The sequence below is a fragment of the Procambarus clarkii genome, chromosome 80 (assembly GCF_040958095.1).
Source record: "Procambarus clarkii isolate CNS0578487 chromosome 80, FALCON_Pclarkii_2.0, whole genome shotgun sequence".
Taxonomy (NCBI): Eukaryota; Metazoa; Arthropoda; class Malacostraca; order Decapoda; family Cambaridae; genus Procambarus; species Procambarus clarkii.
The window spans coordinates 20,360,992-20,373,402 of NC_091229.1; the positions used below are offsets into that span (position 1 = coordinate 20,360,992).

The 12,411-nt window shown below is 39.9% G+C and overlaps 1 protein-coding gene across 3 annotated transcripts in view; it reads right to left on the minus strand.

The window, feature by feature from the left end:
* The window catches only part of Cht10 (Chitinase 10), a 114,630-nt gene that overhangs the window by 45,499 nt on the left and 56,720 nt on the right, over positions 1–12,411 (minus strand). For 2 of the 3 annotated variants that reach the window (XM_069314875.1, XM_045727592.2), the window contains exons 8-15: positions 11,801–12,004; positions 11,078–11,198; positions 9,122–9,410; positions 7,678–7,860; positions 7,022–7,250; positions 2,548–2,703; positions 1,714–1,881; positions 12–140 (exon numbers count right to left, since the gene is read on the minus strand). In XM_069314875.1, the coding sequence (XP_069170976.1) occupies positions 12–140; positions 1,714–1,881; positions 2,548–2,703; positions 7,022–7,250; positions 7,678–7,860; positions 9,122–9,410; positions 11,078–11,198; positions 11,801–12,004 (1,479 nt within the window). The remainder of the gene's footprint in view (positions 1–11; positions 141–1,713; positions 1,882–2,547; positions 2,704–7,021; positions 7,251–7,677; positions 7,861–9,121; positions 9,411–11,077; positions 11,199–11,800; positions 12,005–12,411) is intronic. The other variant, XM_069314874.1, reaches the window with a different exon arrangement.

Sequence of the window (12,411 nt, forward strand, 5' to 3'; positions counted from 1 at the left end):
CAAGAATTTACCGGTTTTGGGGTTGAAGAACGTTCCATCCTGGCAGGAGTATCTGGAGGCCACTCCAGAGCTACACAACGTAAACCTATGGCAGTCAGTCGGGTCACTGTACAGTCCATCCTCCACGCACACTGACCAATCTGATGATGTCAGGAGGCTGCATTATGTACTGTAATTTTTATTAAACACTTACCTACTTGCTATAATCTTCTAAACACCAGTTTAAAAGGGAAACTATGAAATATGTAATTAACTTGTTGACCAAACCACACACTAGAAATTGAAGAGACTGACATTTCGGTCCATCCTGGACTATTATCAAGTCGATTGTCATAATCAATTTGATAATGGTCCAGGACAGACTGAAACGTCGTCTTCAATTTCTAGTGAGTGGTTTGGTCAACATTTTTCAGCCACGTTATCGTAACTCTCTCGTCTGCATGTAATCAAATTCACGTAACAAATTTCACTCACGTTTCCTCATCCAAAAATATGACATTTGTGTGTTTTGCTGTTATTGTAAATTTGACATACTAAAAATCTATACCTATATCTTTCATCATTGTCACCTAAATATTTTCTCTCATTTGCTAAATTACTAGAACAAGTCATGTATGTTAGCTTGCATCTTGATTAGCAATAAGTGTTCCATTTATCTGGACTGTGTGGATCTTGGACCGTGGACCCCCCACACGCGTGCGAGGCCGTTGCTCTATCAACTCGGCTATGAGCAGTTTTAAAAACGAAAGTTAATAGCCAAGTTGACAGAGCTACGGTCTCACAAATGTGGGGTCCACGGTTCGAGACCCATACAGTCTAGGTGAATGGAATGTTTATTTCCATGGAAGTGTGTGGGTGGCAATTTAAAGCTTTTAAGTGCTTATCCCATTAAACCTATCAATTATTTATCTCAATTATCTTAAGTTATGAGTGAAATGTTTTGCAAATTAGTGGCTTTATTTAATTAAATATGCATCTTTATGCAACAAATAACCACTGTATTATGTTCTTTTTCTGTACAGTATATCTTTTTTAATGAAAGGAAAATCTGAAATATAAAGTTAATTATAATCAAATCAATCCCTGATACATTTGTCCCAATCCCCTACCTGCTCTTCAACATTGACATTTGTGAAATGTGGTAACTTATGGGGGGCGGTGTGCAGGACAAACATATAAATTTTGACACTAGCTCTCCACATATGTCAGTTGCTTAATTTAGAACCTGTACTTGAGGTCGATCTCGAACCCATTGTTGATGTGATGACTTATATTGAATTTTGTAACTAGCTCATCAAGATTGTAACTTGCTTAGCTAAATGAATTGTGGGGTTCAGTCCCTGAGCCCATTATGTGCCTCTGTAACCCTTTCCACTACCGCCCACAAGATGGGTATGGGGTGCATAATAAATGAACTAAACTAACTAACTGGTAACTTACAGATTTGTATATTTCCACATATAAATCTGCCGTCCCAAGAAAAAGAGTTGCTTCCCACTCAACTGTTCTTATACTTAATGGACTACAATTGTGACTGTCAGCTACAATGCTAAAATTCAGGTGTTTTAATTAAATTAAAAGCACCAGAACATTAACGTCTTCAGATAAACAGGTCAAGTGGTTTGCTTAGGCTGCTAAACTTGTGATTAAGCAAAAGAACTTCAAATTTGTCACTTGTCAAATTTTGAGTAAGAATAGATTTTTCCCACTTACTGTAGGCAGAGAACCCAGCGCCACATTCAACATGTCTGGGCCAGTTGCAGAGTCTGCGTTGGAGGTCGAACACCAGACCATATGGACACTCGAACTTGTATGCATTCAGACTCGTGTCACACACATAATACACAGAGCAGTTGTCCTCAATGCGGAAGAAGCCAGAGCCTGCAGGTAGGCAATAACAAATTAAATAAAGTCTACTAGAAGTGGCATCCAGTGGAGGTCAGTCAGTCTCGATCTCATATTAATATCTCAAAATATTTACCACATACAAAATTGAAAGATACAAACACGTTTAAATTACAAAACCTTCATAACAGTATTCATAAGCTGTTATGAATACAGTACTTCAATAAATAAATTAATAAATGTCAATAAATATCAATAAATATCAATAAATAAACTGTAATTGAATTTCTTAAATTAAATTTTGGTTGTAAGAGTTGAGTAGTGTTGTACATACAGTATTGCGATGGTGGTAAGGTATGTGCACTCAGAGGACAAGTAATGTTGCCTAACAAACTCATCTTTCAGGGCAAATTTAAAATTTAAGAATGTTTAATTATCCCTTTATGAGGGATACAGAGAAGTATTAGTTTGGGAAAAGCATTATGGATGAGAAGAATGAGGTACCAGCTAGCATAATTTAGACAAATACTTTAAACAGCTTCAAAAATAGATTGGATAGGCATATGGATGACTTGCCCTAGTATAGAAACAAACAAGCCTGCTGCAATGCCCCCTAATTCTTGTGTTCTTAACTCTTATATTTTCTCACACTCTTCATTCTTATATTCCTAATTCTTAGGTTCTTAATTTCCATATTCTTACCTGGACATTGGAAGGTAGGTGCAGGTGTAGCCTCTGTGGGGGTCATGGAGGAAGGTGCAGATGTGGCTCCGTCGTCGGTGTCAGTGCCGGCGGTTATGGTGGTCGCGATGGGGGCCGAAGTGGCTATGGTTGTGGAGGTAATGGCTTTTGTAGCTGCTGATGGAGGTGACTGCAGGTTAAGGCCTGCCACCTTCCATGGTCCACACCCAGCCAAGAGAAACTTGTGGGTTGGGGAGGGAGCGAGAACATGCATGTGTGTGTGTGTGTGTATTCGCCTATTTGTGTGTGCAGGATTGAGCTTTTAGCTCTTTGACCCCACCTTTCTAGCTACTGATTGTCTATTGCAATGATTCCTGACCTATTTTTTCTAACATATCTATCTGGTCAACTACAGATCATCCCCATGAAGCAACCCACAATAGCTGTAACTACCAGGTACAGTATATATTTACTGTTAAGTGAACAGATGCATCATATGAAAGAAACATTGTCAAAATGCTGCTGTCTTAATGCTAGGATAGAACCTGAAATCCTTGGTTGTGAGCTGGGAATACATGTACATGTGTATGAATGTAATTACTTAAGTGAAGTCATAGAATGACAATGCTCATGGTGTCATCTGCCCAATATTCTTTGTCATATGAAGCATTGAAAATACAGATGGTTTTGACATCCATAACCTTCTCACTTCACTTGTTCCAACCTTCTACCACTCTGCAAAAGAGAACTTTCTTATATTTTTTTTGGCACCGTTGTTTCCTTAGCTTGAATCTATGACCTCTTCTTCATGAAGTTGCAGGTTTTAAAAAATTTCTCTTTGTCTATTTTGTCAATACCTGTTACTATTTTATAGGTCTTCATAACAATGCCTCTTTTCCTCCTATCTTCTAGCCTTAATATGATTAATGCCTCCAACCTTTCCTTGTAGCTCATGTTTAAGTTCCAGGAGCCCTTTAGTAGCGTGAATTTGAAGCTGTTCCAGATTACTGATATGTGTGTGTTGGTGTACATGTGTCGGAGAGGAGGGGGGGATCCATGTAATTACCTAAGTGAAATTACAGTACCTAAGTGTAGTAACAGGCTGAGAGCTACACTCGTGGGGTCCCATCTTCCCAGCACTCTTTGTCATAACGCTTTGAAACTACTGACGGTTTTGGCCTCCACCACCTTCTCATCTAACTTGTTCCAACCGTCTACCACTCTGTTTACAAAAGTGAATTTTCTTATATTTCTCTGGCAGCTTTGCTTTGTTAGTGTGAATCTATGACCTCTTATTCTTGAAGTTCCAGGTCTCAGGAATTCTTCCCTATCAATTTTATCGATTCCTGTTACTATTTTGTACGTAGTGATCATATCGCCTCCTTTTCTTCTATCTTCTAGTTTTTGCATATTTAATGTCTCTAACCTCTCCTCATAGCTCTTGTCCTTCAGTTCTCTGAGCCACTTATGCCTTGTGTGTGTGTGTGTGTGTGTACTCACCTATTTGTGCTTGTGGGGATTGAGCTCTGGCTCTTTGGTCCCGCCTCTCAACCGTCAATCAACAGGTGTACAGGTCCCTGAGCCTATTGGGCTCTATCATATCTACACTTGAAACTGTGTGTGGACTCAGCCTCCACCACATCACATCCTAATGCATTCCATTTGTCAACCACTCTGACACTAAAAAAGTTCTTTCTAATATCTCTGTGGCTCATTTGGGCACTCAGTTTCCACCTGTGTCCCCTAGTGCGTGTGCCCATAAAATAGACTGTCTTTATCTACCCTATCAATTCCCTTCAGAATCTTGAATATGGTGATCATGTCCCCCCCTAACTCTTCTGTCTTCCAGCGAAGTGAGGTTTAATTCCCGTAGTCTCTCCTCGTAGCTCATACCTCTCAGCTCGGGTACTAGTCTGGTGGCAAACCTTTGAACCTTTTCCAGTTTGGTCTTATCCTTGACTAGATATGGACTCCATGCTAGGGCTGCATACTCCAGGATTGGCCTGACATATGTGGCATACAAAGTTCTGAATGATTCCTTACACAAGTTTCTGAATGCCGTTCTTATGTTGGCCAGCCTGGCATATGCCGCTGATGTTATCCTCTTGATATGGGCTGCAGGAGACAGGTCTGACGTGATATCAACCCCCAAGTCTTTTTCTCTCTCTCTGACTCTTGAAGTATTTCATCTCCCAGATGGTACCTTGTATCTGGCCTGCTCCCTACACCTATCTTCATTACATTACATTTGCTTGGGTTAAACTAACAACCATTTGTTTGACCATTCCTTCAGCTTGTCTAGGTCTTCTTGAAGCCTCAAGCAGTCCTTCTCTGTCTTAATCCTTCTCATAATTTTGGCATCGTCCGCAAACATTGAGAGAAATGAATCTATACCCTCCAGGAGATCATTTACATATATCAGAAACAAGATAGGGCCGAGTACAGAGCCCTGTGGGACTCCACTGGTGACTTCATGCCACTCTGAGGTCTCACCCCTCACCGTAACTCTCTGCTTCCTATTGCTCTGGTACTCCCTTATCCACTGGAACACCTTACCAGCTACACCTGCCTGTCCAGCTTATGTACCAGCCTCTTATGCAGTACTGTGTCAAAGGCTTTCCAACAATCCAAGAAAATGCAGTCCACCCAGCCTTCTCTTTCTTGCTTAATCTGTGTCACCTGGTCGTAGAATTCTATCAAGCCTGTAAGGCAAGATTTACCCTCCCTGAACCCATGTTGGCAATTTGTCACAAAGTCCCTTCTCTCCAGATGTGTTACCAGGTTTTTTCTCACGATCTTCTCCATCACCGTGTGTGTGTGTGTGTGTGTGTGTGTGTGTGTGTGTGTGTGTGTGTGTGTGTGTGTGTGTGTGTGTGTGTGTGTGTGTGTGTGTGTGTGTGTGTGTGTGTATGGTAGTGCATTTGTGATAGGGGGTGGTGATGTTTGTGTTGTTTGTCCAGTTGGCTTCATTCTCAAATCATAATCAGGGATCCAAGGTTCAATTCCCAGGCAGCACACATATGATTGAGTTCGTTTCCTTTCCTCTAATACAGAATACCTCAAAAGGAGGACTTGAAACTACAAATATCCATACTAGTTTGCTCAGTTATCACTTCTGTGGTGGGGATAAAATGTACATACATTTTATGTCCATAATGGCATATATGACAGCTGGTACATTAATCAATTGTCAGTGTAAGTACAATGCTATTCCCCTCAGTATGCCCCCTCAGTATGTATGTACCCAATCTGAACATCTTTACCATTGTGATCATTGCTGTCTTATATGTGCTGTCAATCTGCTGTATGGTGTCTATTAATCTTGTTTAAATTACTAATCAAGCTGTCAATGTAATCAATCAGAGCTTTAATATAACAATGTGCTTTAATATACTTACTTAGCTCTCTCATCTCATTTTTCTCTTGCAATGTATCTTTATCATTTATCAATTCTGATAGAAATTACCTACTTAAAATTATCTGCTAGATTAAGGACCTGCCCAAAACGCTGCGCGTACTAGTGGCTTTACAAGAATGTAAATACTGTACTATCCAATGTATTCTCACAAACCCAATGTACCTTCTTGTATATATATAAATAAATAAATAAATAAATAAATATAATCACAGTGCTACTCTGTTATTCCCCTCAGTATATGTACAATTCTACTCTAGCAATCTTCTAGTGTAAGTACAATGCTGTTCTAGTGCTTCAGTATAAGTACAGTACTGCTCTGGTGCTCCCTTCAGTTGGTGTAAGTATAATACTTGCTACCTTGGTCAACCACACATCGTAACTCCAACCAATTTTATCTGAATTTACTCGAGGTAAATTGTAACCCACAACAGTTGACTAACTCCCAGGTATCTACTTCCTGCGAGATGAACAGACGCATCAGGAATGGGGTGTGTGTGTGTGTGTGTGATGTAAGGAACTCTGTGGAAATGTGGGTTGGGCTGGGGAGTACATGGTGTAGTGGTTTAGGAGGGAATGGGTGTATGAATAAGAAGGGGGGATGGAGGTGGAGAACCCCTGCCCCACAACATCTACCCAAGACACAAGTTTATGCATATAAACACACGTGTAAAGACACAGTAAATATTACGGAAAGGGCTAAGAGGCGAGCATTGAGACTGAAGTGTGTACGGACCACACATCAGTGGGAGGTAAATAAAATTGGGTGTGTGAAACCTGTAAAATCATCACAAGGTGTTCATTGCACGAGTTCATGAGATGATGAGTAGAATAAATAGCAGTGTGTAACACCCAACATTACAAGGTGGAGAGAAAAATAGGTAAAACTGAAACAAATCTTATCACAAATTATGTTGTTAGTGGATATTTACAATATTATAGATGACCCAGAAGCCCTAAGAAAATATACAGGAGACAAAACATTCCTCCAGCATGGGAGTGAAACAGCGAAGGTGTAAAAGCCAGCAGTGAGCAACAGAATCCCCTCAAAGGAGGACTGGAAACTATAAATATCCATACTAGTTCGCTGAGTTGTCACTTCTGTGGTGGTTGAGGTGGTGGTGGTGGTGGTGGTAGTAAAGGGTAAAGGCAACAAGGGGATGGTGGCAGAAGAAATAGACTTGAGGCCCAGGTTGCGACGGATGGCCGAGAGCAAGGGCCACCTCTCACCACACACACCCTTGTAGTCATCTAGGTCGATAGCCCACACCATGGCACCAGCAAAACCTTCAGATTTGATCAGTTCCATCTGAAAAGTGCATGTGTTTAGTGGTTAAATGCAAGAATATCAATAAATAAACTGATGATGCCTTTGAAATGAGAATACTGTACAGTACAATGCACTACCTTTTATCATTTACTCACATGAAACTTTTTTACATAAAGTTCTAACTGTATGTTTTATTTAAAATTCAATATTTAAACTATGCTGAGGTTGGTAAGATTAGAAAATACTTGACCGAGGAAATAATTAAATATGTCAAAATCATCAATAAGGAATTGAGGATAAAATTATCGCAATTTCACAACACTGCTAAACTATGCATCGCTCATGTTCATGTTGCCGATTCATTCCACCTACAGTACAAACACACTTCGTCCTCGTGATGCAGACTCACATCACGGTCAACACCCATAAATGGCTGCAGAATTCTCAACTGTGGATGCTCAGTTACCTTTTTAGTGATGTAGTCTTTGTCATCATAGCCGACCCACTGGTCACCCATGTTCATATAAGGTCCTCCAGTAGGGTCCCTGTGCAGGTTCCAACTGCCCTGCTGCTGCAACTGACACACTTCGTAGTAGGCGAGGAAACCCCGCTCCTTGGTGTACTGGCCCTCCTTCCCACTTGACTGTGCCTGCAGGCAACACACACACAACATTTTATTGTTAACATTAATAAGCTTAAGTACACAGCAATGTGATGCAATCTTATTCTATATGAAGGATTGCAGAATACAGATCAAGAGTTATTTAAGTCAAGAGAATACAATTTTATTTTACATCTCTACATCACAGGCTGGTACAGTCATATACAGAATCAAAGAAAAACACCAGATCTTGAATACATATTTATGGCACTTCTGTATCTGCATACAAAACACTGCCCACAGCCACCCCTTGAATGTACCTTACTTTCTCATCTTCACCATGTACTGTCACCCTATGTCCCCCAACTACATTTTCATAGCTTCATATCAGAGGCTATGACTGATGTGTACCTTTTATGGCCACACCCCGGCAACCAGGAGGCCTGGTCGACGACCGGGCCGCGGGGACGCTAAGCCCCGGAAGCACCTCAAGGTAACACTAACACTCCTCAGCTCTTCTCACTTTAGTCAGTGTGAACTCTGAATTCACACCTTTATTTGTGCATTAATTATCTCTGAGTTACTCTCCACTAGCCAACTCCATTTCAATCCACCTCTGCACCTAAGAGGAACTGAATCTCACACACACTGGAAAAATTCCTGAAACCAGGAACTTCACGATCAAGAGGACACAGCTACGAGGAGAGGTTTGAGGTATTAAATATGCCAAAACTAGAAGACAGATGAAAAAGAGGTGATATGATCACTATGTACAAAATAGTAACAGGAATTGATAAAATCGATAGGGAAGATTTCCTGAGACCTGGAACTTCAAGAACAAGAGGTCATAGATTTAAACTAACTAAACACAGATGTCAAAGAAATATAAGAAAATTCACTTTTGCAAACAGAGTGGTAGACGGTTGGAACAAGTTAGGCGAGAAGGTGGTGGAGGCCGAGACCGTCAGTAGTTTCAAAGCGTTATATGACAAAGAGTGCTGCGAAGACGGGACACCACGAGTGTAGCTCTCATCCTGTAACTACACTTAGGTAAGTGTAATTACAGATTCAAGCTAAGAAAACAGAGGTGCCAAAAAAAAATTGACAATTTTGTTTTGCAAACAGAGTGGTAGATGATTTAAACAAACTAAATGAGAAGGTGGTGGAGGCCAAAACCATCAGTATAGTTTCAAAGCGTTATATGGCAAAGAGTGCTGGGAAGACGAGACACCACGAGCATAGCTCTCATCCTGTAACTACAGTACACTTAGGTAATTATACTGCACTACAAACAAAACACCATTCTCACCCTGGCTCCAGGCGTATTCTGGTTGGGGTCAGCCAGAGTGAACGACCTCCCGTAAAAGGGAATGCCCATCACCAGCTTTTCCTTTGGCGCACCCTTCAGGGCCCAGTAGGCCATTCCATCCTTTGTGTTGAGGTTCTTGAAGGACCAGGTGTCTGAGGGGCGGGTGCTGATGGGAGCATGGTGGTCTGCCTTGCCATCCCAAGGGCCCCTCATGTCATAAGTCATGATGTTGATAAAGTCCAGACTCTTGGAGATGCGCGCAACATCGTAGCCCTCATTAACACGGAACCTGGCAAGGCAAGGAGTTAGTCTAGGTGATTTTGCCTCCTAAATATTACAAACCCACATTGCAAGAGTTGACATTTGCTTTCACGATGGTTAGAAAGGGAGAGAGAAACACACACACACATGGAAGGAGATGCCAAGGAGGAGAATTTTATACAGAAAGGATTGTCTTTCCACCATAGTCAAAATAAAAATCATAATAGATGTAAATAATTGATAAATTGTTCATTAACTTAATGGTGTAGAGTAAATATGCAGGAACTGTAACTTTGTAGGAATATCATATAACATATCATATAATGTCATAACAGTCATATAATCTGTGTAAACACTATGCAAATAAAGGGACCTAGTCTATGGAACTTACTCCCTAACGAATTGAAAAGTTGTCCAACTTTTGCCTTATTCAAAAATAAAACCAAAATGAACCTAATTTCATCTTCATAGTTTCCTACCTAGTGCTTTAAACTTGCACTGTATCTTGTGCTACCCAATCCCCCAATATATGTACCTAAGCCATACAACTTTTACCATTGTAATTTTTTTTTTTTTTTTTTTTTTTGAGATATATACAAGAGTTGTTACATTCATGTACAGCCACTAGTACACGTAGCGTTTCGGGCAGGTCCCTGGAATACGATCCCCTGCCGCGAAGAATAGTTTTTTCATCCAAGTACACATTTTACTGTTGCGATAAACAGAGGCTACAGTTAAGGAATTGCGCCCAGTAAATCCTCCCCGGCCAGGATACGAACCCATGACATAGCGCTCGCGGAACGCCAGGCGAGTGTCTTACCACTACACCACGGAGACTGTAATCATTGCTAATATCTTATATCATGGTTGTTATATTGAATGCATATTTTACTGCATTATACCTTGAAATGATCCTCAAATTAGGCTACAATGTACCTGTTGATACTTCTCAAATTTTATTTTAATGTACCTTTTAATCTTTGTCAAATTTTCTTACACTGTACCTGCTAACATTTTTTCAATTTTGCTAGAAATTACCTACTTAAAATTATTTGTTAGATTAAGACCTATCCAAAACACTATGCGTGTTAGTGGCTTTACAAGAATGTAAAAACATCAATGCTATGTTCTCTCATAAACCCAATGTACCTTCTTGTATATATACATATTTATATATATATAAATAAAAAACAAATAACTTAGGATGTCAACTTTAACACAGTGTTAAGCAAAATACTGATTAAAGTCAAATTTGATCAGTGTGCACTGGATACTAATGCAAGTAAACTAGCAAGCCAACTGTAGAGTATGGGAAACCCGGCAAGAGAGATGGTTTAACAAACTAAATGAGAAGGTGGTGGAGGCCAAAACCTTAAGTATAGTTTCAAAGCTTATATATACAAGAAGGTACATTGGGTTTATGAGAGAACATAGCATTGATGTTTTTACATTCTTGTAAAGCCACTAACACGCATAGTGTTTTGGATAGGTGCTTAATCTAACAAATAATTTTAAGTAGGTAATTTCTAGCAAAATTTAAAAAATGTTAGCAGGTACAGTGTAAGAAAATTTGACAAAGATTAAAAGGTACATTAAAATAAAATTTGAGAAGTATCAACAGGTACACAGGGGGTATACCTGACAGAGGAAATGCAGGATGGATAGCACGTATTTTAGCATACGGCACTTAAATACCTGGCTGGGGAGACGGCAGCAGAAAGAAGCCAGCCATAGGGCTTGAAGGCAACTGCCAGCTCGTCAACGAGGTCAGCGAAGTTCTTGTTGTCTGACCAGGACCCACCCCGATCACTGGCACCTGTGCATCATTACATAAAGTTAGAAAGATAATCCATAATACTAGAGAGGGTACCCCTCTCAAAAGTCTGTGCTTTGGAATGTCATACACATTCATTAATTTGATCTAAAGACAACTATGTTGTTATAAATCATAACTTGGTAATGGTTTATTAATTGCTGTTCCAAAACTTTCTTTTAATTGCAAAATAGTAATGTTTACTATACTGTATAACCATTTTTAAAGAAAGATGCAATAATCAGTCTGTATTTAAGGTACAATGTAGATTGTAAAGTATTCTGCTATTACTTGTAATTACAGTACATTCATATTTAGTACTGTATTTTTTATTCTAGTTTAATGTTACATTTGACTGAGATGCTCCTACATTATCACACACAATCAAATCTATTTAACTCAGCCTTAGCTAACCTTACTGTACCTGGTCCCACTCACATGGCCCATGCAAATCTGATCTTACTAATTACACTTGATTACCCTTGGATGTCATTAACATTAATCCAATCTACATTAGCTCAACCCAACCTATTCTCAATATAATTTAGCCTCATAGGGCCCAAACTAACTTAAAGGTAACTCAGTCCAAGACCACGATGCCTCACCTGGGTACTCCCAGTCGAGATCGAGACCATCAAAACCGTGTTCCTTGATGAAGGCGATGACCGACTTTATGAATTTCTCCCTGTTTGACTTGCTACTAGCCATTCTTGAGTACTTCTTGCCTCCTTCATTCCAGCCGCCGATGGCGATCATCACCTTAAGGGCCGGATTTTGTTCTTTCAAGCCTACTGCAGCCTTGTATGATCCTTATGGGGAAGAGTAGGTAAGGTAATTTATCAGGAGAGTCTGGTATGCCAGTAATGACTATAGATCACTTGGAAGGTATGAGGTGGGGAAGGGAAGACACAATGAACAGGTGAGAGACATGGAACAGGTGAGAGAGCAGGAACAAGTGAGAGACATGGAACAGGTGACAAAGGAATTTTTTTATTATTATTATTATTTTCTACCACAGACGTGGCCACATATTTACAATGCTAACCAGCATATATACATTTTCTTCTGTCCTCTATGGACAGGGTCATGGACAGAGAAGGAATGGGAGAAAGCTATTGTGGGATGAATATTTGCAAAGTAAAGACTCATGCAAGACTTAAATGCTACTAAATGTAAATTAATATCAATGCCTTACTCTAATGTGGTAAGCTAAATC